General features: G+C 40.8%; 1 protein-coding gene across 1 annotated transcript in view; it reads right to left on the reverse strand.

Annotated features, from left to right (window-relative positions):
* Positions 1-24158, reverse strand: part of DROSHA (drosha ribonuclease III) — a 392901-nt gene that overhangs the window by 29805 nt on the left and 338938 nt on the right. Inside the window, exons 25-26 of the mRNA XM_089674845.1 lie at positions 21314-21471; positions 14481-14586 (exon numbers count right to left, since the gene is read on the reverse strand). Of these exons, the coding sequence (XP_089530971.1) occupies positions 14481-14586; positions 21314-21471 (264 nt within the window). The remainder of the gene's footprint in view (positions 1-14480; positions 14587-21313; positions 21472-24158) is intronic.

A 24158-nucleotide genomic window follows, 5' to 3' on the forward strand; every position in this document is an offset into this window, starting at 1 on the left:
CAGAAGGCTCTGCTCAGCAATCCGGAACAGTGCGCTGAAAACTGACAGGGAGGAGAAGCTTCCTTGAAAACAATGCAGCCTTCCTCCCCGTCAGTGTTTGCCAGCAATCGCCGGCCTGCGGTGGGTAATCACCAGTCGAGACCCTGTGATTGACAACCCCTACCCCGAAATGCAGGATCACGTTTATATACGTGATTCTGCGCACAGGGGCTGCCTTGTAGCAGTTTATGTACTGCGAGCGGCCCCCTAGTGGTTAAAAAAATAAATAAAAATCCTAACCTTTGACCCTGACCTTGACCCAAACACTAACCCTGGCACTGAACTAAATCAAACCTTGATCCAGGTATTTTTTCTTTATTTTTTATTTTATTTTTTAATATTTATTTACTTATCTTATATCTCATACAATGTATCTCTCCCCTCCATTCATAGAGAAGAAAAAAAAAATGGGGGGGTGCGGGCTGTTTAGTGACTGATCACTGTGATAGCAAATCAGAGGCTATCACAGCGATCATGTGACCTGGAATTGGGAGTCCTGGGTCCCGATCTCTAGAACGGGACCCAGGGCTCTCAGTGACACCCCGGTCTTTGTGCTTGTAGCATGCTGAGCCGCGTGCTCCCAGCACAAAGACAGGTACGCAAGTATGCGGCCCCACAGAAAAAAGCCCAGTTCTGTGAGGCTGCATATTTGTGTAACGTTGGCGTGAAGGGGTTAAAGTGGAAGATGAGGCTAATTAGAAGTATGCTTAAGAATGCTGCCTCCTCCCTCCTATTCTGCATAACTTGTGTCAGAGAGCGGCTGCTGCAGGGGAGAGGAGGAAGTGCTGACAATGGGGGTGGCCAGTGGCCGCACTGAAGAGGGTTTAAAAAAGGTATTTACACAGATCTTTTTTATACAGACTATGCGGCATAGGTAGGAGAAAGGGGGAGGCAGAATTTTAAAGAATACTTGTAATTAGCCTTTGCTACCATTTTAAACCCACTAAGATTTTTGTTTTCTAGCAGCTTATAATAAAATATAGATTGGGTATTAATTAAAACAATTCAGCTTTAAACTTTTCATTTAGAAATTAATTTGACATATGTCCAAAACTGGTCACACATGGAAATCCTAACAATTACCTCCAATGCGAGACCAACACTTAGAAGAGCTTAGACTTGGTAAGCTTACGTTTTTAACACATGCATTTTCTGGAGTAAAAATGTTGCAATGAAATGTGTTTATTATAATCTTCACAATGTAACATAACTTTTTTTTTACACCATAGAACGCAAACATGTAATGTCTTGTTTTGTATGTAATGCATGCAGATAACAAACATACAGAAATCCAAGGTCAGAGTGGGAACAGTTTAAGATTTTCTTCTCAATTTTATTTTTTACAGACCTTGGATAACAAGGCTTGCCTCCTGCCCAGCAATAAAAAAATATTGTAAAATGCATGTGTTTCAAGAAAAAAATAGCAATGTCCTATGTGCTCCAAGCAAACCAACTCAATACCAAATAGGATACAGTGGATTCACAGCTGTTTATTGATTATGAAAGTCTCAATGGGCAAAAATGTCCAAATATACACACTACTAAACAATAATGCGCTTGTTTTATAGGAACCTTCAAATTTATTGTGATTACACATGGCTAATATAACTGGCCTAAAGTATAAGTAAACCCTAAAAACTTCATTTTATTGCTCCCTTTTGGTTTGTGACCTACATAATCAAAACAAATTAAATATAGGTGTCCAATAAGTGCAAATAAATATCTATTTATCTTGACAAAAAATGGAGTTGGGGGGATTCTGTAGACCTGTCCTGTCCTATGCTGACATCACTGCTATTTTACATATTCAGTAAAGTGAGAGAATGTTTTCAGGTGGAAATGAAGGAAAAAGGCCTCTAAAAAGAAACTTAATGCAGCCATCACTTTTCAAATGGAAAAGAGACCAGTCACCAGTGGTGTACCACAAGGCTCTGTACTAGGTCCTGTTCTATTTAATCTATATGCAAGTGAAATAACTAAAGGTTTGTTGGGTAAGGTATGTCTTTTTGCTGATGACACAAAGGTGTGCAATAGGGTTGATATCCCTAGAGGTCTATGTAACGTGGAACATGATTTGGCATTGCTGGAAGAGTGGTCAAAAAAGTGCAAATTGCAGTTCAATATTTACTAATGAAAATAATGCACTTTAGGGAAAAAGAATCCCTTGAGTACAACATTGGGAGTACATTGTTGTCCAGCACTACAGAGGAAAAGGATTTGGGGATACTTATTTCAGATGATTGCAAAATGATTAAACAGATCCCAAGTTATCACTAGAGGGGTCACCAGCAGGAGGAAGGAGGTCCTGATTCCTCTATATAGATCTTTAGTTAGACCTCATTTAGAATACTGTGTCCAGTTCTGGAGACCTCACTTACAAAAAGATTTGATAAGATGGAACGAATCCAGAGAGGGGTAACAAAAATGGTGAAAGGTTTGGGGGATAAAACATATCAAGAGCGACTTCAAAAACTTAACATGTACAGTCTGGAGGAATGAAGGGAAAGGGGAGACATGATTGAAACCTTTAAATACATCAAGAGGGTGAATAAGGTTCAGGAGGGCAGTATTTTCAACACAAAACCAAAATCAAGAACACGGGGACATGACTAAAACTAACTGGAAAAAAGTTCAAAACTAATCTCACAAAGTACTATTTCTTTATCGTACATCACGGGACACAGAGCAGGCTATTCATGACTATGTGGGTTATAGGCCACCTATAGGTGAATGGACACTGGCCAATCAGAGAGGAGGTCCTCCCCTATATAACCCCTCCTACACAAGAAGTACCTCAGTTTTTTTCGCCAGTGTCTGAATGGTGGATGGTCACTGAACGTGTTGTTGTGCTCTTAAGAGCATATCTGAAGGCCAAGAACGGTTCCATTAGAGAATCAGGAACTTTAATCAAATCTGTTCAGAAAGTTATGAGCTAAAATGGATGGTACCCAAGCCTCGTTGGATAAGGAGAAGAATCCTCGAGGTTTTGCATGTAATGCAGCCTTATGGCACTGGACCCCACACACATGGAACCCTATGCAATTGTAAATTTGATCAAGGACCTTCCAGTGGGGTGTTATATGGGCCCAATGCAGTAGTCTCTCAGCATGGGGACTGAGTCCTTGAAGGTCTTTATGACAATGCCCCACCGTGATGGGTGAAGGCTGATGCCTGACAGAAGTCAAGGACCTGCGGCGGGACTGGTAAGATAACTCTGTAAGGAGAAACAAACAAAAGCTCTAATTTGGAGGAAAAAGGAGAGGTGTTGTGACTTTGAGTTTCCACCAGGGGGAGTGCTCACTGTTCCCGAGATGTGCTTGTTCTTTTTGTTTTCGGCCAATGTAGGGAGTGCAGCAGGAAAGTCGGCCATATTTTGTTTATCTGGAGGCCAGGACACATGTGGGCTGCTGCTGCTGAGGAATCTCCTGTGGCTACGACACAGAGCGGGGTATTCAGTAGGAGAGACTCCAGCTTCTTATCCACTGGGTGAGAAAAAAAAAAAAAAAAGCCCTGCTCGTATGAACCATGCAGCAGTCTGGATCTTTTTTGCTTTCATCTGAAACAGGAGCTTCTTCAATTTTCACAGCCCCAAAGGATCTCCTGTGAAGGGGGAGGCTGTCTCAGATTGGCATCGCTCTGACCTGCTGGACCACTCTTTCACCACATGAGGGCGTAGGATGTCTACCTGTTCCGGCTATTCTTTTGACCAGATCTGAGTGGAGAAGGGGATTCCACAGGATATATATACACATGCGTATATTTTTACGCTGTCTGGTTAGTGTAAATTTTTACCATTTGCACTAGGAATCACGGAGCACTTCTTTCACTGGACTGTGTTTTATCATCACTTTCTTTAAGCGCTGCATTTTTGTATTTATTCAGTAGGGGCACGTGAGTACTCCCCTGAGGGGGAAGCACAGACCAGTCAGTCAGATGCTGCCCTAGGTGGCTCATAAGGCAGCATTTGTATTGAGTGTTTTTTCAGCACACTACCTGCATAGCTGTATCATTGTGATCTGTGTTATTAGTGGAGGTGCACAGGTTTGCGTTATCTGAAGTAATGTCTTCCAGAAAGTGGAGTGGGGAAGGTTCAGCAGGAAAGAGCACTAATGTACCACCGCCAGATCCTGAGGAACCTAGCCAAAGGTCGGCTGTAATATCCTCTCTTGATAGGCCAGAAGCGACTGGGCAGTCTGAGCCGCTGCGTCTATCTGGCATTGTGGCTACTACTGGGGCTTCTGTCTCAGCATATGTAACCAAGGGTGATCTTGCTTCAGCCTTAGCAGGTTTAGAAGATAAGATCACTGGGACAATTGCATCAGTTTCTCAGGGGACTAAGAAGCGGGATAGATCCTCCTCACTAGAACCACCAATCCTGGAGAAGGCAGTAGAACTTCTGTCTGAGGAGTCACAGCCTGAGGAGAAGCAGGAAGTCTCTGTCTCCCAATCTCAGAGATGTTTAGTCCAAGACCTCACTGATATGGTACAGCCTGGATTCAGGTTACCTCCGATAGAAACCTCTAAGGTTACTTATTCTTCCCTGGGCTCTCTGAAGCCTTCACAAAGTACTCAGACCTTACCAGTGCATCCTCTCCTGGAGAAAATTATGTATGCTGAGTGGGATCACACAGACAGGGTTTTTGTTCTGCCAAAGAGGTTTTCTGTTTTGTACCCCATGGAACAAAGATTTGTTAAGAAATGGGGGTTGCATGTAGTGAATACAGCCATTTCATCCCTGAATAAATCTTTAACATGTCCTGTGGAGAATGTAAAGGTTTTGAAGGACCCAGTGGATAAGAAGCTGGAGTCTCTCCTTAAGGCCTCCTTCTCCCTGGCAGGTTCTACCGCACAGCCAGCTGTGGCAGCTATTGGCATTTACCAGAGTCTTTCTGACCGTGTCAAGCAGCAGATTGGAAGACCATCAGTGCACGGTGAATGCTCGGCTGAGGATAGGAAGGATGTTCCCCGAGCTTTGTGTTTCATGGTGGATGCTCTTAAGGATTCAATTCAGCAAATTTCTTGTTCGGCCCTCTTATCAGTGCACATGCACAGGGTTTTGTGGCCGAAGAGTAGGTCAGCAGAATTGTCATGCAAAAAAATTGTTGGCAGGTTTTCCCTTTCATGGGGAACGGCTGGGGAAGATTTGGACAAATATATTTAAAAGATTTCAGGGGGTAAAAGTACTCTTCTACCCTCTAAGAAGAAATCCAGATTTTGACTTTTGTGTCCACATGGAGGGCTCTAATCCAAGACAAATGGGTCATTTTCATAATTTCTCTGGGGTACAGACTAGAATTTCGGGCATTTCCCTCTCCCCGGTTTCTAAGTTCAAATGTACCAATGAATCCAGAGAAAAGAAGAGCTTTATTTCAGGCACTAAATTGCCTATTGGCTCAAGGAGTAATCAAGGAGGTTCCAGCAGGCAAAGAGTATCAGGGGTTTTATTCAAATCATTTTACAGTCCCAAAACCAAATGGGGATGTAAGGCCCATTTTGGACCTCAAGGGGCTAAATCAGTTCCAAATGTCCGATCCTTTTGTATGGAATTGGTTCTCCCTACTAGTTCTCCCTACTAGTGGACTCCCTAGAGGAGGGAGATTTGTTAGCGTCCATAGACATTAGGGACGCATACCTGCATGTACCAATATTCATTCCTCATCAAAGATTTCTGCGGTTTGCAGAAGGGGCTCAGCATTTCCAGTTCATAGCACTACCATTTGGGCTGGCCATGGCTCCCAGAGTTCTCACAAAAATTCTTGCTCCGGTGTTGGGGCTACTCAGAACTTAGGGAGTATTGGTCACAGGTTATCTAGATGATCTCTTGCTTAGAAATTGGTCGGTGCCAGATATGAAACAGGATAGTCCTTACGATGCAGATCATGGAACGGCTGGGTGCTCAACCTCAAGAAGTCAGCACTGGAACCAGTGCAGAGCCTGGAGTATTTGGGGATGGTCCTAGACATGGTTCAGGCAAAGGTATTTCTGCCTCCAGGGAAAAGTTGTGCCCTGAAAAATGACGTTTGCAGTTTGAAGGCCAGAGGTTTCCTTCAACTCGCCTCTGTGTGAGGTTGCTGGGGAAGATGGTGTCCTCATTCGAAGATATTCCCTATGCTCAATTCCACTCTAGACCATTGCAAAGGCACATTCTGTTGGTTTGGAACAAAAAGATTCTGGCCCTGGATTACTGAATATATCTGTCTCCAGAGGTGCAGCAGAGCCTGAATTGGTGGTTGATAACTCACAATTTGAAGAAGGGAAGATCCTTTCGGCCAGTGGTGTGGAAGCTGGTAACCACTGATGCAAGCCTTTCAGGTTGAGGAGCCATTCTGGAGGAGGCCACGGTTCAGGGAACATGGCTTCCAAGGAAAGAGTTCTCCCCATCAATGTCCTGGAACTTTGAGCAGTGAGGCTGGATCTGAAGTACTGGACATCCAAGCTTCAGGGTTGGCCTGTAAGGATTCAGTCCGACAATGCCACAGCACTTGCATACATCAACCACGAGGGTGTTACCATGAGTCGAGGTGCTCAGGAGGTGAACTACATTCTGACCTGGGCAGAGAGATATGTTCCAGTCTGTCAGAAGTGTTCATACCAGGTGTGTAAAATTGGCAGGTGGGTTATCTCAGGTGATTCCAGGGGACTGGGCTTTGCATCCCAATGTTTTCAGGGAATCTGCCAGCAATGGGGTTGCCTGGATGTAGATCTATTGGTATACAGGTTCAACAACAAGGTCGGTCGTTTTGTGTCCAGGGTAAGGGACTCTCGCATGGCAGGAGTAGATGACTTAGTAATTCCTTCAAACCAGTTCTCACTGATTTATGCCTTTCCTCCGATCCAGCTGCTGCTGCCGCGTCTCTTATGCAGGGTTCGGGAGGAGTCTATAACAGTGATACGTATTGCTCCGGCCTGGCTAATGGACATAGTGAAAATGGCAGTAGACGGGTCCTGCCGTATCAGCCAGACCTGTTGTCTCAAGGTCCTATATTACACCTAACTTTATGATCGCTAAATTTGATGGTGTGGCTATTGAAACCCAGATCCTGAAGGTTAGGGGAGTGTCGGATTCTGTCATCCCCACAATGTTGGGTGCTAGAAAGGAAGTTTCTAGGGACATTTATTACAGAACCTGGAAGGGAAGGCTTACATTTTCTGGTATGACATTCACAAATGGCACCCATGAAAGTATGTCATTGGCAGGATTCTGTCATTTCTTCAAACAGGGTTGCAGAAGAGTTTGGCTGTTGGTACTATTAAGGGTCAGATTTCAGCATTAGCCATTTTTCCCCAGAGGTCCATTGCGTCTTACTCTTTGGTCTGCACTTTTTCACAAGGAGTGATGCGTATGACTCCTCCTGTCAGGTTGCCTTTGTGTTCTTGGGACGTGAACTTGGTTTTAGAGGTTTTGCAATAGCCACCATTTGTACCTATTGGAGAGATTCCACTGGTCCTGTTGACCCATAAGGTGTTGTTTCTGTATCAATATTTTTATTGAAACGTATAATAATACAACTTTTCGCCCGCGCAGGGGCTTCAAGCCAACAGAGTAACATACATCGAATTGGGCAATGGCTATATCACAAGGTGACTATTTGTCATTGGATCCACCAACTGATCATTCAAGCATATGGCTGTGTGGGGGCATCTTGGGCAATCTGCCATCAGGCCTCAGTGGCTCAGGTTTGCAAGGCCGCTACATGGTCTTTGGTTCACATATTTACAAGGTTCCACCAGGTGGATGCCAGAGCTGCAGAGGATTCTGCCTTTGGTCACAGTGTTTTATGGACGGCTGAGTAGGTCCTGAGGGATTAACGGTGGCTATAAAGGTGTCACCCTCCCCTCAAATTTCGTATTGCTTTGGGATATCCCACATTGTCATGAATAGCCTGCTCTGTGTCCCGTGATGTACAAAAAAGAAAACTGAATTTTTTCTACATACTCACCTGTAAAATCCATTTCTTGGAGTACTTCAGGGGACACAGAGGTCCCACCCCTCTTTCTGGAATGTCATTGCTTGCTACAAAAACTGAGGTACTTCCTGTATAGGAGGGGGTTATATAGGGGAGGACCTCTTCTCTCATTGGTCAGCCAGTATCCATTGACCTATAGGTGGCCTATAACCCACATAGTCATGAATAGCCTGCTCTATGTCCCATGATGTACTCCAAGGAATGGATTTTCCAGGTAAGTATGTAGAAAAAAATCCAATTTCTACTGAAAGAGTAGATGATGATTGGAATAAACTTCCAGAAGAGGTAGTACGCAAGTCAAGTAAATAACTTCAAACATGCTTGGAACAAGCATAGATTTATACTTAGACAAAAAAGTTACCCCCCCCCCCCCCCCGAAAAAAAACAAACAAAACAAAACAAAAAAAGACACACACAAAAAAGGGCAGACTTGATGGATGGACCACTCTGTCTTTTTCTGCCGTCATGTTTCTATGCTTCTATGACATCACATCTAAAACCAACTAAACTGCAATATATTAAATTTTTTTCACTGTTGTGATATTAAATGTAGATACACTTTAACTAGCTGGACGAATTAAGGTAGTTACAAAATAGAACATGTATGAATTGGGCAGTTGATGGGGGTTCCAGATTCCACAGAGCTCATGGCTGCCAAACCCAACTGTCCATTGCTAAGTGATCATGATTCGACTTAAACTGGTGAGATGCAGCTGCTCACTATAACTGTGAGTCACTGCAGCAGGCCCTAACTATAACTGCGCACAATTATTAGGCGAGTATTTTGACCAAATCATAATTTTTATGCATATTATCCAATTCCAAGCTAAACCCAAATGCTTACTGGATTTAAGCATATCAGGTGATGTGTATTTGTGCAATGATAGAGGGTGAGGCCTAAGAAGATCAACACCCTATATTAAGGTGTGCATAATTATTAAGCAGTTTCTGTTCCTCAGGAAAAATGGGCCAAAAGAGAGATTTAACTGACTGAAGCAAAAATTGTAAAAAGTCTTTCAGAGGGATGCAGCACTCTTGAAATTGCTAAGATATTAGGGTGTGATAACAGACCCATCAAGCATTTTGTTGCAAATAGTCAAAAGGGTCACAAGAAAAGTGTTGAGAAAAAAAAAAGACGAAAATTAATTTCCAAAGATTTAAGATTCAAACTTGAAGCTACCAGGAGCCCATTATCCTCCAGTGCTGTCATATTTCAGAACTGCAACCTAGCTGGAGTGTCCAGAGGCACAAGGTGTTCAGTGCTCAGAGACATGGCAAAGGTAAGAAAGACTGAAATCCGACCACCACTGAACAAGACACACACGTTGAAACGTCAAGACTGGGCCAAGAAATATCTGAAGACAGATTTTTCAAAGGTTTTATGGACTGATGAGATGATAGTGACTCTTGATGGACCAGATGGATGGTCCTGTTGCTGGATCAGTAGTGGGCACAGAACTCCACTTCGAAACAGACATCAGCAAGGTGGAAATGGGGTTCTGGTATGGGTTGGTATTATTAATACCATGTCTCTAAGCACTGAACACCTTGTAATTCTGGGCACTTCAGGTAGGTTAAAGTTCTGGAATATAACAGCACTGGAGGATAATGGGTTCCTGGTAGCTTCAAGCTTTTTTGCTACTTCCCAAATCTTTGGCAGTTAATTTTTGTCTTTTTTTTCTCAACACGCTTATTGCAATCCTGTTGACTATTTGCAACAAAACATTTGATGGTTCTGTGATCATGCACTAATATCTTAGCAATTTCAAGAGTGCTGCATCCCTCTGAAAGACAATTATTGAATTTTCAGAGTCAGTTAAATCTCTTTTTTGGCCCATTTTGCCTGAGCAAAAGCTTTATGCAGCTTGGAGTTGGCTAATATGCATATGAATGATGATTTTATCAAAACACTCACTTGCCTAATGATTGTGCACACAGTGTAGTTACCCATTTGCCCTGTGGGTAGCACCTTGGTAAAAATTTTAACACATCACTGAAGTTTCAGGAAGTCTTCTGAGAAGAGGTGGAGGTCAGCTGAAATATCAGGGCTTTGTATAGGATTTTCTGAAGTAATGGAGTCTGGAGTAAGCATAAAGAGGAAAAACTAGTGTGGGTCAAAGGAAGGTCAAGGATGATGTAGGCATAGCGGATTGAACAACATACACATACGGTACAGATCGCCTTGGACAAACAATCAAGCATAAGAATGGCTGTCAGTATAATACAGGGCATGGTGAGAATAAACAGGAAACACTTGTATTATTAGGTAGACACAAAATAATTGGTGCATGTACAGATTAACACAGGTAAGGGCAGCAAAGAAGCTAGACAGACTAAGCGTGGATATAAGCGGCCATCCCTAAGATTGTTGGGCAGGGAGCAAGGCCAAATTAAAGGCAACTATTGCCCTAAACCCAACAATAATGCCCCCCTCGACCTCCCTGCACTAAGGGGTTGGTTGCATGGTAGCCAATCAGCTTCTAGGTTTTATTGTCAAAGCTTAATTGAACAAGCTGAAGATAGAAGCTGATTGGCTACCATACACAGCTGCACCAGATTTAAGACTAATTAAGTGATGAAAGTGAAATAAAAGTTGGAACAAAAGGTAGATGAGCACTAATACGATCAGGAGGGAGAGGACTTGAGGTGCATCATGTAAGTTATCACAACAGTCAGTTCTTGGTATGTGTACATCTGTGTAGAGTCAGGATGGGATTGCTTAGTTTAATGTAAAGGTGCCCTTATCCTTTGAGGGTACAATAGCTAGGCAAAGTAGCTAATAAAAAAAAAAAACTCCTATTTCCTTGGTACCGGAAGCATTTGCTTATTTTGCTTAATGGTTAATCCAGCCCTGTTAGGGAGCATCTGTTTGTTCAACCACCGACAAGCAGAAATGGCACTGTTCACCGGAAGAAGAACATACAATCCTTTGTTCAGAGACTTCCTAGCATTTGTGAGTGATAGCAAGCACTGTTGATGCTAAAATACATTCTTGCCACCCCCAAGGTTGCAGGAAAATAAAGATAACAGGACCAATAGGATGGGAATGAAACCAGCCAAGACTGATGGAACATGAATTCATAATAAATACTCAAGGATTATTCAAACTAAAGACAGGTTAGGAAATGCAGTATGGCAGATTAAAAAAAATTACGCAGACAACAGATGGAGTCAAAAAGAAGTACAGACAAACACAACAGCTGGAGAAGGTAGAGGATTCACGATCAAATCCAGCTGCATTTCTACAACTACTTTTCTTGCAGTCTGTATGCAAAAGCACATGAATAGGTACCCAGCCAGAGGTCCTTATCACGCTTGCTAGATGTACTATAGTTTTAAAAATAAAGAAAAACAGCAAAAGTATAGGCACAGTGTTGCAGGAACATCATGAGTAGCTATCAATGTCACACAAGTCTACAAATGCAGAGCCAGCAAACTACTTACATGCACATTCAAATTTGAAACCAATAATTTATCAACATATATAACCGGCAAATGTGTGATAGTTCCAGAACAGTACTGGAGGGTAACATAGAGGGCAATATGTGCTATAAAGGAGTACTGGAGGGTATGACAGTTGGAAGAATGTGGAGGAGAGGCATGTGAAGACTATGTCAGGGTGCAGTATGTGCAGATGAGAAGTGCTGAGTAAACAGAGGGCATTTTAAATGACAGAATGAGGATAAGGAAGGTTTAAAAGCAGCCAGTATACACAGGCAGGGAGTATGTGGAGTGTATTACAGAGACGAGTATATTCAGCATAGAAGTGCAGAGGGTATGATAATGGTCAGTATGTACAAGAGAAAAGTGTGAAGGTATGGCAGTGGTCAGTAAGTCCAGGAGAGGGATACAGAGAGTCTAGTGTGAATTATAGGGGCATGGCAGAACATATAGGGTGAACACTAAGGGATAAAATGCCAGAGCACACAGTATGGATGGGGAAGAGAAAAAGCTGCCAAAGAACATAGCACTGACAGTGGGAGAGGGGGAAGTGCCACTTGGGGAGGGGTGGTGTTGTGACAGCACACTTGTGTGGAAGTAATGTATGCAAGGGACAGGGACACGGATGATAAAATAATCTACAAGGACATGGTCACTGGGACAACAATGTATGCACTCAAAATATAGGGTTTGGGTATAAAAAATATAGTCACAGTATTTAGACAAATTATATGCAAAGTGCAACCAATCAAGAATGGTCTCTTAATGATTTTCTTTGTTGCCATTTACAAATGCAGCTTCTTAAGGTCACGTTAGTCTTCACAAAGCCATTACAAAGTTAAAACCCTCTTGGGCACCAAACATGGATATGTCAACTGGATCGCTGGGAAAACAGATTCTCAATTCCTCCCTGACAAGGTAATACACACTAAAAGTAGCTAAATGTGTCTGTATGTCTTTACACACACAAACACACTGTGGCCATAAAAATTCAAACACTGTTTCTCCAGCAGAAACTGGACCACGCCAATTGAATATGTTGAATTACACAAACAAATGCATGCAGACACAACTATTAAAGTGGTATTAACCTCCAAAACAAAAATGCTTTATATTACAGTTTACCTATTCCTAGATGCGATGGCTATATTAGTATTCTTTTTTTAGGCTTTTTTTCTTAACCTTCTCCTGGTGATCTAGCCAGTAAGTGTATTTTTCAGCTTCCTTTGAAGCCTAAGTTAATTAAATATATTTTAAACCAGCAAAAGAGAAAGCTCGTACAATTAGTGAGAAGTGTCACTTGTGCTGCTGTTTTAGTTGAAACTTAAAGATCTGTCACAGGCACTTGTCAAGGGTGCCAACTATACCTGCCCTTCCACCCCCTCCTTCATTCACAGAAGCTGTGCTTTAATTTCCAGCAATGAAAACTGAACATTTTCCAGAAAATTGATCTAAGAGCAAAGAACAGGCTGATGAATGAAATATCAGCCTTGTCCATTCATTGATCGCTTTTCAAAGATGCTATAGCACACCTTGTATAAATGGAGAAGGGTGGTTTACAAAAGTGTTTGCTGGAGTTCGGCTTTAATTTGTTAATCAAGTCCATATAAATCTGCACATCTAACACTACCCTCTGCCAAAACTGACAATGTTGCTGTCCAAAGGTGATTCTGCTGCTTCTACAGTGGTTGCTATTTGACAGGCGTCCATTGGTGGATGAATTTGGAAGACCCTTGTACAATCACTGTACGTGGCAGCTGTTATAGCTAAATGCATTGCTAAACAAGGGGTCTAATTTTTTTCATTCATCTATATCCATTCATCCCAATATAACCTAATCAATGGGTGTGTGTGTATGTATTTATGTAATGAGCAGGGAATTTCATCAAGCTTGGTTTTTCTTTGGCAAATTTTTGGCAAAATAAGCCTTTAATTTAGCAGGTACACTCCAGGGGAAAATGAGACCCAAACAAGAACATTTCCTTGTAAAATTAGGAGTGCACTGTGGTCTTAACTGTGACATCTCTTTTCTATGTGGCATAGGGGTGTTGATAAAGTGAAGTTATATTCTGCCGTTGTGTGGCATGGATTTTATTTTTTTAATTAAAAAATCCATGTGATCAGCATGTCATTACTGACATTGTGATCACATAGGTTAGAGTAACCAGTACAATTATTGTTATTGTTTTTTTGGCACAAGAATAGGTCCATGATAGTGGAAAGAATTGTTTATGACTGCCAGAAATACAATGCATCCTATCCTATTTATTTCTGTTGACACCAATGCATTTTGAGATAGAAAAAGAATAAAAAAAAGAGAATGCGAAAGAGAGAAAATGGAAAAGAGAGAGATGTTGGATAGTTGTTACTGTGTTATGAAAGAAAAGTCAGGTAGTAAAATAAAGTATTAAACATAGCAAACTAATGGACCTCAGACACAGTACCCCCATTTGATTCCAAAGCATGGTGTCTTATACAAAAGAAAACAAGAAGGCCTTTTTGCATCACAATATCAGAATCACTATTGTATTGCAGATGGGTTACAAAGTCTCCTATTAGTATATGACCTTATAAAAAATAGTGTACAGGATAGCTAAAGCAGCACACCATGTCTCTGGATCTTGTCTGAAAACAAAAAGAAAAGCTTTCATTACCTTCAACGGTTACAATCAGAAACTTTAATTAAGTAACCAGCATGCAAAGGCCTGCAACCCTGGTATAAATCAGTTACACAAAGAGCCTTAATGCTTCTATCTGTGAAACAAGCACCAATGCCACTATGAACATACAAAGCTTATCACTGATTACATTATTGATTTGTCAAGCTGAAGAAACAAAGACCGCATGAAGCTTTAAGCTCATAAATCACCGTGCCATGCCAGTGCAACATATTTTTTAAAAACCCACAAATCTCCAGCTAGGAGCCACGCTGACAGAGTACCTAGTTATTCATCAAAAGCAGAATAATTCACTAAATGCCCAGCTCCGCCTGTGATGCCTGCCTGCTCGGAGCTTGATTTATGTTCTTCTCACCGTTAAGTGGCCCTCGTGATGACCAGGGAAATGTATGAATAAATATTCGGTGGCTACCAGCTGCATTATAGAGTCACCCAGGAATTCCATCCTCTGGTTATGGCCTCTGTTTAAGACAGGAAAGAAAAATTAATAGAGAGAAATCAATAATCACTCAAGGAGTAACAAATTAAAATAAAGAGTCATACACACGTTTTCTTTTACTAGTGCATACAGAGACAAATGTTGTTCATTAACTGCTTCTATTTACAAACAAACATGATCACAAAGCCCTCTTTTTGCTAAGGCCTTGTGCCCTAAATCGAGAAAAAAAAAAAAAGATCAAGGACAGAGTACTTGTCTCTTTGTAAAATGATCACATTACATGCAATACCTGGCAGTGGCTGAGCATCTCTATTGCTGAAAAAAATAGGTCAGGAAGAGTCTTTATTATTAAAAGTCGCAGATAACAAATGGATGACTGGAGCTGTCTGGGAAGCAGAAGTTTCGTAAAGCACTGCCAGGTCCCAAAGCACTCTGAGGCCAAAGCTTTCACATATGCCTTTTGCATTAATCTTATAGCAAACGGTATATTTGGGAATGTCAAGGATTTTATTATGTATTAACATTACATACTGTGCAGACAGGACACTTAAACTCCTTCTACAGTTTGTAATTTTTTTTTCTAAGACTTTGACTTTAAATGACAACTGTCTGAAGTCCCTAAAGAAATTCACACACCCACTGTATATGACTAAGGGAAGGAATAAGGGAAGGAATAAAAGTAGCCCAAGCCAAGGGTTATTCTCATTTCTCATTTAATCTCTCTAAACATTTTCCCCAAAGAAGAGGTACGAAATACCTTTGATGAAAGTGCATCAAAGCTGAGGTAGGTAGAATTCTCAATCACAAAAGGCATTTTCTTACCTCTACAGACTAAGAATAATGATCTATGTATCTCTGACCATCTAAACCTTAAAGATATCTATCAAATCAAACTCTGTGTAGGGGATCATTCCTGGCTATATGCTTAATGCACATCCATGATCCTATTGGGATTGCTTTTGATTGTCATTAGGATAACTTTTCTTAAATTCAGATAACATTTGAGAATACGTTGCTCTGAGAATGCTAAATGCAGATTTTTAATACAAGACCTGTTAAAGCAAATGCAGTATCACAAAATGATTATAGAACTCCCTTTGAGAAAGCTTTCTTTTTCCTTTCGCTACAGTCAGCCAGTACCATCTACAGTATGCTAAGGCACCATTCAGAATCACCATCTACTTCCTTGACTAACATGCTAGCACTAAGATTATCCAATCATGTGATGCTTGTGCAGTAGTCTTTATATCCACTGTATATACACAGTTAAAATCATGAAAAGTCTACAAACCCCTGTTAAAATGTCAGATTTCTGATGTAAAAAACAGAAAAAAAAAAATAATTTCAGAACTTTTTCCACCTGTAATGTGACCTATAAACTGTACAACTCAATTGAAAAACTAAAATATTTTAGGTGGAGGGAAATCTTTGGGGGGAGGGGGGGGGGAGGAGGAGTAAACATAAAAAACTATAATAAAAAATAATGTGGTTGCATAAGTGTGCACACCCTCTTATAACTGGGGATGTATTGGTGTTCAGAATTAAACAATCACATCCAAAATCATGTTAAATAGGAGTCAGTACAAATCTGCCATCATTTAAAGTGCCTCTGATTAACCTCAAATAAAGTTTAGCTGTTCTAGTAGGTATTTCCTGACATTTTCTTAGTTGCAACCTACAGCAAAAGCCATGGTCCGCAGAGAGCTTCCAAAGCATCAGAGAGATCTCACTGTTAAAAGGTATCAGGAGAAGGGTACAAAAGAATTTCCAAGGCATTAAATATACCATGAAACACAGTGAAGACAGTCATCATCAAGTGGAGAAAATGTGGCTCAACAGTGACATTACCAAGAACTGGACGTCCCTTCAAAATTGATGAAAAGACAAGAAGAAAACTGGTCTGGGAGGCTGCAAAGAGACCTACAGCAACATTAAAAGAGCTTCAGGAATATCTGGCAAGTACTGGCTGTGTGGTACATGTGACAACAATCTCCCGTATTCTTCATATGTCTGGGCTATGGGGTAGAGTGGCAAGATGGAAGCCTTGGCTAAATTTTGCAAAATTATCTGAAGTCTCCAAAAACCATGTGGGGAAATGTGTTATGGTCTGATGAAACCGAGGTTGAACTTTATTGCCATAATTCCAAATAGATACGTTTGACGTAAATACAACACTGCACATCACCAAAAAAACACCATACCCACAGTGAAGCATGGTGGTGGCAGCATCATGCTTAGGGGCTGTTTTTCTTCAGCTGGAACTGGGGCCATAGTCAAGGGAGACAGAATTATGAACAGTTCCAAATACCAGTCAATATTGGCACAAAACCTTCAGGCTTCTGCTAGAAAGCTGAACATGACATCTTTCAGCATGACAATGACCCAAATCATACATCCAAAACAACAAAGGAATGGCTTCACCAGAAGATTAAAGTTTTGGAATGGCCCAGCCAGAGCCCAAACCTGAATCCTATTGAAAATCTGTGAGGTGATCTGAAGACGGCTATGCACAGGAGATGCCCTCGCAATCTGACAGATTTGGAATGTTTTTGCAAGGAAGAGTGGGCTAATATTGCCAAGTCAAGATGTGCCATGCTGATAGACTCATACCCAAAAAGACTGAGTGCTGTAATAAAATCAAAAGGTGCTTTAACCTCTTCTGTGCCTAGACGCCGAGCAGCCGCACATTTGCGTTCAATTAAAAAAAGACATATGTGCTGAGAGCGCGCGCCCTGCATGCTCCCAGCACACATGTCCGGTACTCACGGAAAGGTTCCGATCTCCTCTTTCGATCGGGACCTTTCCTGATCATGTGACCACCGTGACCCTAAACCCGGCCCCGCCTCCTGGCTTCTGAAACTCTTAAAGGGCTGGGAGGCGCCGGCGCGAAGGGGTTAACAAAGCTGTGCACACTTATGCAACCATATTATTTTCGTTTTTTATTTTTACTTCCGTCCACCTAAAATATTTGAATTGTTCAACTGAGTTGTACAGTTTATAGGTTACATTAAAGGTGGAAAAAGTTCTGATATTATTTATCTTTGTCTAATTTTTTTCAATCACAGAAACCTGACATTTTAACAGGGGTGTGTAGACTTTTTATATCCACTCTACTGCATACTCAATTCTGCCCTTTTTGCTGCCTCTCACCTTTTTGGAGGTGCTAAACATTAAAAAAGTCATAACAGTACCAGCAGACTAAAGTTTATTTTGATGCACTGGGTATTTATTAATGCATACTGACAATCCTGCTTCACATGGAAATTATAATACTTTACTGTGAATCTTATTTTGATTGTTTCTTTACATTTATACATTTTAAAGTTGTTGATTTAAATCTGTGTTCTCATTATCTAGAGCAGGAGTGTCCAAACTGCCTAAACATGGGCTAGTTTACTGTTCTTCAGACTTTAGTAGGGCTGGACTGTGGCCAGCAGGAGTGGAATATGCCCCAACATCAGTGGAAGTAGACAACATTTCAGGCATGGTGGTCAGTAGGATTAAAACAATGATATAGTCCTGTGGTCAGTAGGAGGAGGTACAGTGCCCCATCAGTGTCAGTGGGAGGAATAGCACCCCATTGTTTATTACCTATATAGTTACATAGTTGGTAAGGTTAAATAAAGACACCAGTCTATCCAATTCAACCTGAGAGTGTGTGTGTGTGTGTGTGGGCATGCTTGTTTTTAAAATAGGTGGGATGAATTATGCCCCATCGTTGGTGACAGTGGAAGGAATCAGGCTCCACATCATTGTTGTCAGTGGAAGACATCTGCCCCATAATTGTTGTTAGAGGGAGAAATAGTGCCTCATGTCAGTGAGAGGAACACTACCCCCAAGGGCTGGAAAAAGGCAAGCAAAGGGCCGCATTCATTCCACGGGCCACAGTTTACAGACCACTGATCTAGAGTATATAATCTTTTTGTTTCCCAAATTAATATTTAATGCATGGCAAAAGTTCCCAGATCACTATGGGGTTATCATAACAGACTGCATAGCAGCTTTCTTTGTAAATTGTCATTTCCCTGTTTTATAGATTCTAATTAGGGTGGAGTCGTTGCTCTGATGACTTGTTTCAGTTCTCTTAACAAGGGGTTTCTTTCAGCACTACTGAAAAGTTATATGAATTATATGAAATAAACCCCAGAGCTTCACCTGCTGGAAGGATAGAGGACTGCTTAATATTAATATTTCATTTTAACCTGATATTTTTAATATTATATATAAAGAAAGGCATTATGTACAAAAGCATGATACATTCCCTTTAATAGTGTGACTTCACATTTTAGCTTCAAGTGGTACTAAAGGAACAAGGTTTTTTACCTTTGTGCATTCTATGGTAAAAAACCTTCTGTATGCAACATCCCCCTCAGCCTCCCTAATACTTACCTAAGCCGTCTCTGGATCCAGCGATGTGCACTGGAGTCTTGGCTATCCCGGGACTCCCTCTCCTTATTGGCTGAGACAGAAGTGGGAGCCACTGGCTTCCACTGCTGTCAATCACAGCAAGTAAGCCAAAGAGAAGAGGAGCGGGAGGGGCGAGCAGAGGCTCCATGTGTGAATGGATACATGGAGCAGTGGGTGCCCCCATAGCAAGCTGCTTGCTGTGGTGGCACCCGATAGGAGGGAGGGACCAAGAGTGCCGGCGGGAGACCCGAGAAGAGGAGGATCCAGGCTGCTCTGTGAAAAACCACTGCACAAAGCAGGTAAGTATAGACATGTTTGTTATAAAACAAAACGCCTTTAGAATCACTTTCAGTGTTCCCTATTTCACAACCCAGCCAATCTTAAGAGCTGTAAAATTTAAAGTCATGTCAGATGAAATGATTGGTGCAACAGGATAATGACACTCACACCTCAGCAAATGATAACCGATGTAAAGTTGCTAGGTGAGACACTGCCTTCATTGTTAGCTGAGCTGATGTTCTTACCTATATGGCAGTGGCTGGCTAAAACACTTCTAGAACTTAACTGGGTGTCTTATTGATATATAATTTTACTAATTTTCTACTTGCTGTCTTTTTATCTGAACATAATTTCCAAAAAAAACTTCAATATGACAGCTGAAGTTACTTTAATGGAACATTATCATTATTCATTTTAAACCATCTTTTTCAAAATTTTTATTTTATTTTTATTTAAGTTCCTATGTAGGACATAACCTGCCTTAATGTATTCTCACATGAAGCTGCATAAGTAGTGGTCTTGTTTTTCTATTAAAAAAAAAAAAGAAAATAGATAGGACAAGATTCTGGCCCTATTTAAGCAATGGCTCAACATTTCCTTTGCTAGCAATACAACAGATTACTTCATCCTTATTAGCTGCCTCCTTTGACCCTTCAAAGACATTTATTAAAACAAGCACACAGAGCTGATGTCCTATTAATGTAATAAACACTTCACACTTGACCACACACAGTGTGATTCTGTCATTAAACTCAAGCGACACATGAGATTGGTGTTAAATGAGTCAATATATTAATATGGACAGATCAAAAGGGATTGTATGCAAAATTGGCATATCGGAGTGGGCGGCACATTAGCACAATGGATATCTTGGGATCATGCAGAAGCCTTGAGTTGAGATTACTGCAAATTATCAGTTACCCTGAGCTTGCATGTTCTCCCCATGCTTGTGAGGACTACAAACTACATGACATGCTAACATTTACTGCTGTCAAAACTGGCTCTTCAATGTGTGTGTGACTGTACCTTGAACATTAGATTGTAAGTTCCACTTGGGTAAACTTGTACTGTGTTGGTGCTATGCAAATACAGGAAATGATAGCAAGAGGCTCATTAGTAAGAAATATCAATCTTGTGGAGTGGGGAAGGGTAAGAACCATCACCAGGCTTTCACTGCTGTCTAGTTCCTAACAGGAGATATCCCTTTACTTCCAACTCCAGGGATTACTGACACAGGGTTACAAAGTTAGGGGGAAAATCACAGCTAAAATGCAAACAAAAAAACAATCTGACAAAGTCTTCATCGCTCTACTGAAAGCTGTTCATTGCAGTTTTTCTTTCTCCAAGACTACTGTTACTGGGACAGGTTCTGAGGGGAATCCTACCTTGAAGAACTACAGGAAGCATGACTGAGCTTTTGATTGGAGTTTTCCCTTAAGCCAGCCAGATGTTTCGAATCTCGGCCAAGATTCGAACCATGTATGCGCAGGCTCTGTGTATTCCAAGTGATCTATTGATCAACTTGGGTACAACCAGCCTGTCGGATTTTACATGCGATTATCGATAGCGGATGTTATAACCGGTAGCAATTATCACTGTCTTCTTCCAGCGGGGACAGCTCCCCCCACCAGTAGAATACAATGGCTTGGCAGAATGGATTCCCCTGTCAACACTATTTGTGTTGAGAGGGAAATCGAGCAAATTTCTTTCCTGCAACCAAAGAAATTCGCACATCAAGAAATTTGAGTCTATGGCCTGCCTTAAAGAAGACCATTTTGTTAATTTCTGTTCCAATTTGTAGTGTGTGTTATAAAACAACAGATTACTTGCCCTTGTGGCTCAAACTATTTTCTTTTGCAATGTTTTTAAGTAAAAAAATAAATTACTAAAAGCTTTAGTGCATAAATATTGCTTCCGTAGACTCCTATTCTGTACTTTTCTGCATGTCCTATCCATGTGTTTGTGTGCACTGACTATTATTGAGTATTCTGATCACAAAGAAAGGTATTCACTCTATACGTCTCTGCCAGATGACAGATAAAGAGCTCAGATTCTTTGCTTACAAGGTCAGATGGTTAAATCCCACTGTTCTCAAGGTGAAAGCTCGAGCTAGAAGCCGTATATGAGTAAACAGAAGTCCAATTGCTTCTTCAAATTTTGTCAGCTTCTTAAGGACTGGTGATGTCTCAATCAGCTGTCGATCAGTGTTAGACTCCTGAAGCTGAAAAAAAGAGGAGCAAGAAACTTCTTAAACATCATTTACTGCAGACATAAATGCATGGCTTCTGTAACTGTAACAAATAATGTTGGGATGTTTATGTTAAACAAAATGGCAATAAAATGTCAGGCTTGCTTCCTTGTCGGCTCTTTTATCAATTTCAGACAGCACTGATAATCAATTTCCTGACACCACCTAACTGGCATACCCATGGATCACCTACACTGCTTATTTGTTTTGATTTGGAAGTTATTCTTATCATAAAAAGTGGCTCCATTAAGGATGAGATGACACCCTGCTAGGCTCGATCCTCTATTTTGCATAGACAGTTGTCATAATTCTCCCAGCTAGTTTATGAGAAGCAAATAAAGCAGAATCAGAACAGCACACAGATCAGAAAAGCAAAAATGAAACGCCATGTTTATCACTCTAAATAAATTATATTTAGCTACAAATAAAGTAAAAAATGTACCAGTAATCAGCACAATAAATCTACTCAAACACAAATATGTAACCTATACACACACAGTGGTGTATGTAAATAAACATCAGGATTTTCTTCTTTTTTTTTTGCTAATTCTTGTTGGGGACAATAAAAAAGTCAAAATAATCTATATTATACCAACATAATTCTACAAGTGATTGATCTTAGAAGAGACAGAAATAAGCAAAGCAGCAAGTTAATAGCCTGTATTTTAATCAATTATTTCTATTATGTGGTCAAAAGTTCCTAGCAGTCATTTTTTTATTCTAAGCAGTTATTGAAGACATGATACAATTAAAGCATGCAATAGATGTTTACTTCATAATTATAAATTGTTCAATATTAAAGTGGGCTTGTCACTAAAACTACAGTGTCAACCAGATGCATTACCTGATTGCATTATAGCTGGGTGATTTATTCTGCATCCAGCTTTGAAGTGGCCATCATCTAGTCTGAATTCAGGAGCAGAGCTGCACTGATAGATTGATCAGCCTTCTGTCATCCACTGTCTATAAACTGGCCAGCCATAAAAATTTGACCACTGAAAGGTAAAGTAACAACATTGATTATGTTGTTACAATGGCATCTGAATGTGGACATGTTGAAGATGCTGTCCCTGAAGTTGATGTGTTGAAAGCATAAAAAATGGGCAGCTTGTTGGAGCTCAGTAGCCTCAGACTGGTCAGGTGCCCATGCTGACTCGTGTCCACAGCCAAAAGGTACCTAAAATGGGTATGTGAGCATCAGAACTGGACAATGGAGCAATGGAAGAAGGTGGGTAGTGTGGTGAATCACATTTTCTTTTGCATCATGTGGATGGCCAAGTGTGTGTACATAGCTTACCTGGGAAAGAGATGGCGCCAGGATACACTATAGATAAAAGGCAAGCCCAGTGGAGGCAGTGTGATGCTTTGGACATTGTTCTGCTGAGAAATCTTGGGTCCTGCCATTCAGGTGCACCTTATTTTGACACGTACCTCCTAACTAAGCATTGTTGCTGACCAAGTACACCCTTTCATGGAAATGGTATTCCCTGTTGGCATTGGCCTCTTTCAGCAGGGTAATGCGCTCTGCCACACTGCAAAAATGTTTCAAGGATGGTTTGAGGAACACAACAAAGAGTTTGAGCTGTTGACTTGGCCACCAAATTCTTGAGATCTCAATCCAATCAAACATGGGATGTGCCAGAATAACATGTCCGATCCATGGAGGTCCCACCTTGCAATTTACAGGATTTAAAGGATCAGCTGCTAATGGCTTGGTGCAAGATATCACAGCATACCCTTCAGAGGTCTAGTAGAGTTCATCCCTTAATGATCCAGGGCTGTTTTGGCGGCAGAAGGGGGATCTACCTAATATTAGGTGAGTGATCATAATGTTATGGCTGATCTGTGTTTACTCCCTGTAGTAAGTTGATAGCCCAATGCAATGAAAAAGACACAGCAGATTGGGTGGCCTCATTTTGTTCCACTGCAGTTAGGCAATACACGGGGACAACTTGACTGCAATTAAGCAATAAAGTTCAGGTTCCAACTTGTCCGAAGCCTACTAACTGGACTACGAAGCCTACTAACTGGACTAAGCAGGAGTATGATCATAGTAATGAGATCATTCTGAGCTCTCTGCCTGTCAGTAAAGAGTTTGAGGTTGATGGTACTCTGTAATTTAGTAACTCTTAGTGTTCACCCACCTCTCCCAGAATTTTTGTGCACAGTTATTACAGGAAGATAATATAAAGTACTTGCACTAGCAGTACGTAAAAGCATTTAATGATATTTTGGGAATACATAATTACATACTACACGGCAGTCCTTTATATCTGCCTGGAGTTTAGTTTTAAAAGTGGTGCATAATACATATCTAATGATCTTGGAATACCCAACAGACCTTATAGACATTCACAGCATGCACAAATACCACTGTAATCAGTTTAGCATTTCATTCTTTATCTCCAGCACTGAATATGACACTAGAAAGAACAACAATCTTACAAAACTGAAAACTTAATATTAAATATTAATAATAAAATGTTTCAGCTGTATGCAAAACTGTTTGGCATGTCTGTGGTTTTAGATTAAGGAATCTTTTAAACAATGGCTTGTTCACATCATAAAAAATAAAAAATGACATCTTCGCCCTCAGCAAAATAAAAAAGTCACTAAAATAAATGTTCTTGCGGGACAGAAAAGAAATTGGCTCATGTTTG

This window comes from Staurois parvus, unplaced genomic scaffold, assembly GCF_062004578.1.
Source record: "Staurois parvus isolate SC_StPar_1 unplaced genomic scaffold, SC_StPar_1.0 ptg000153l, whole genome shotgun sequence".
NCBI lineage: Eukaryota > Metazoa > Chordata > Amphibia > Anura > Ranidae > Staurois > Staurois parvus.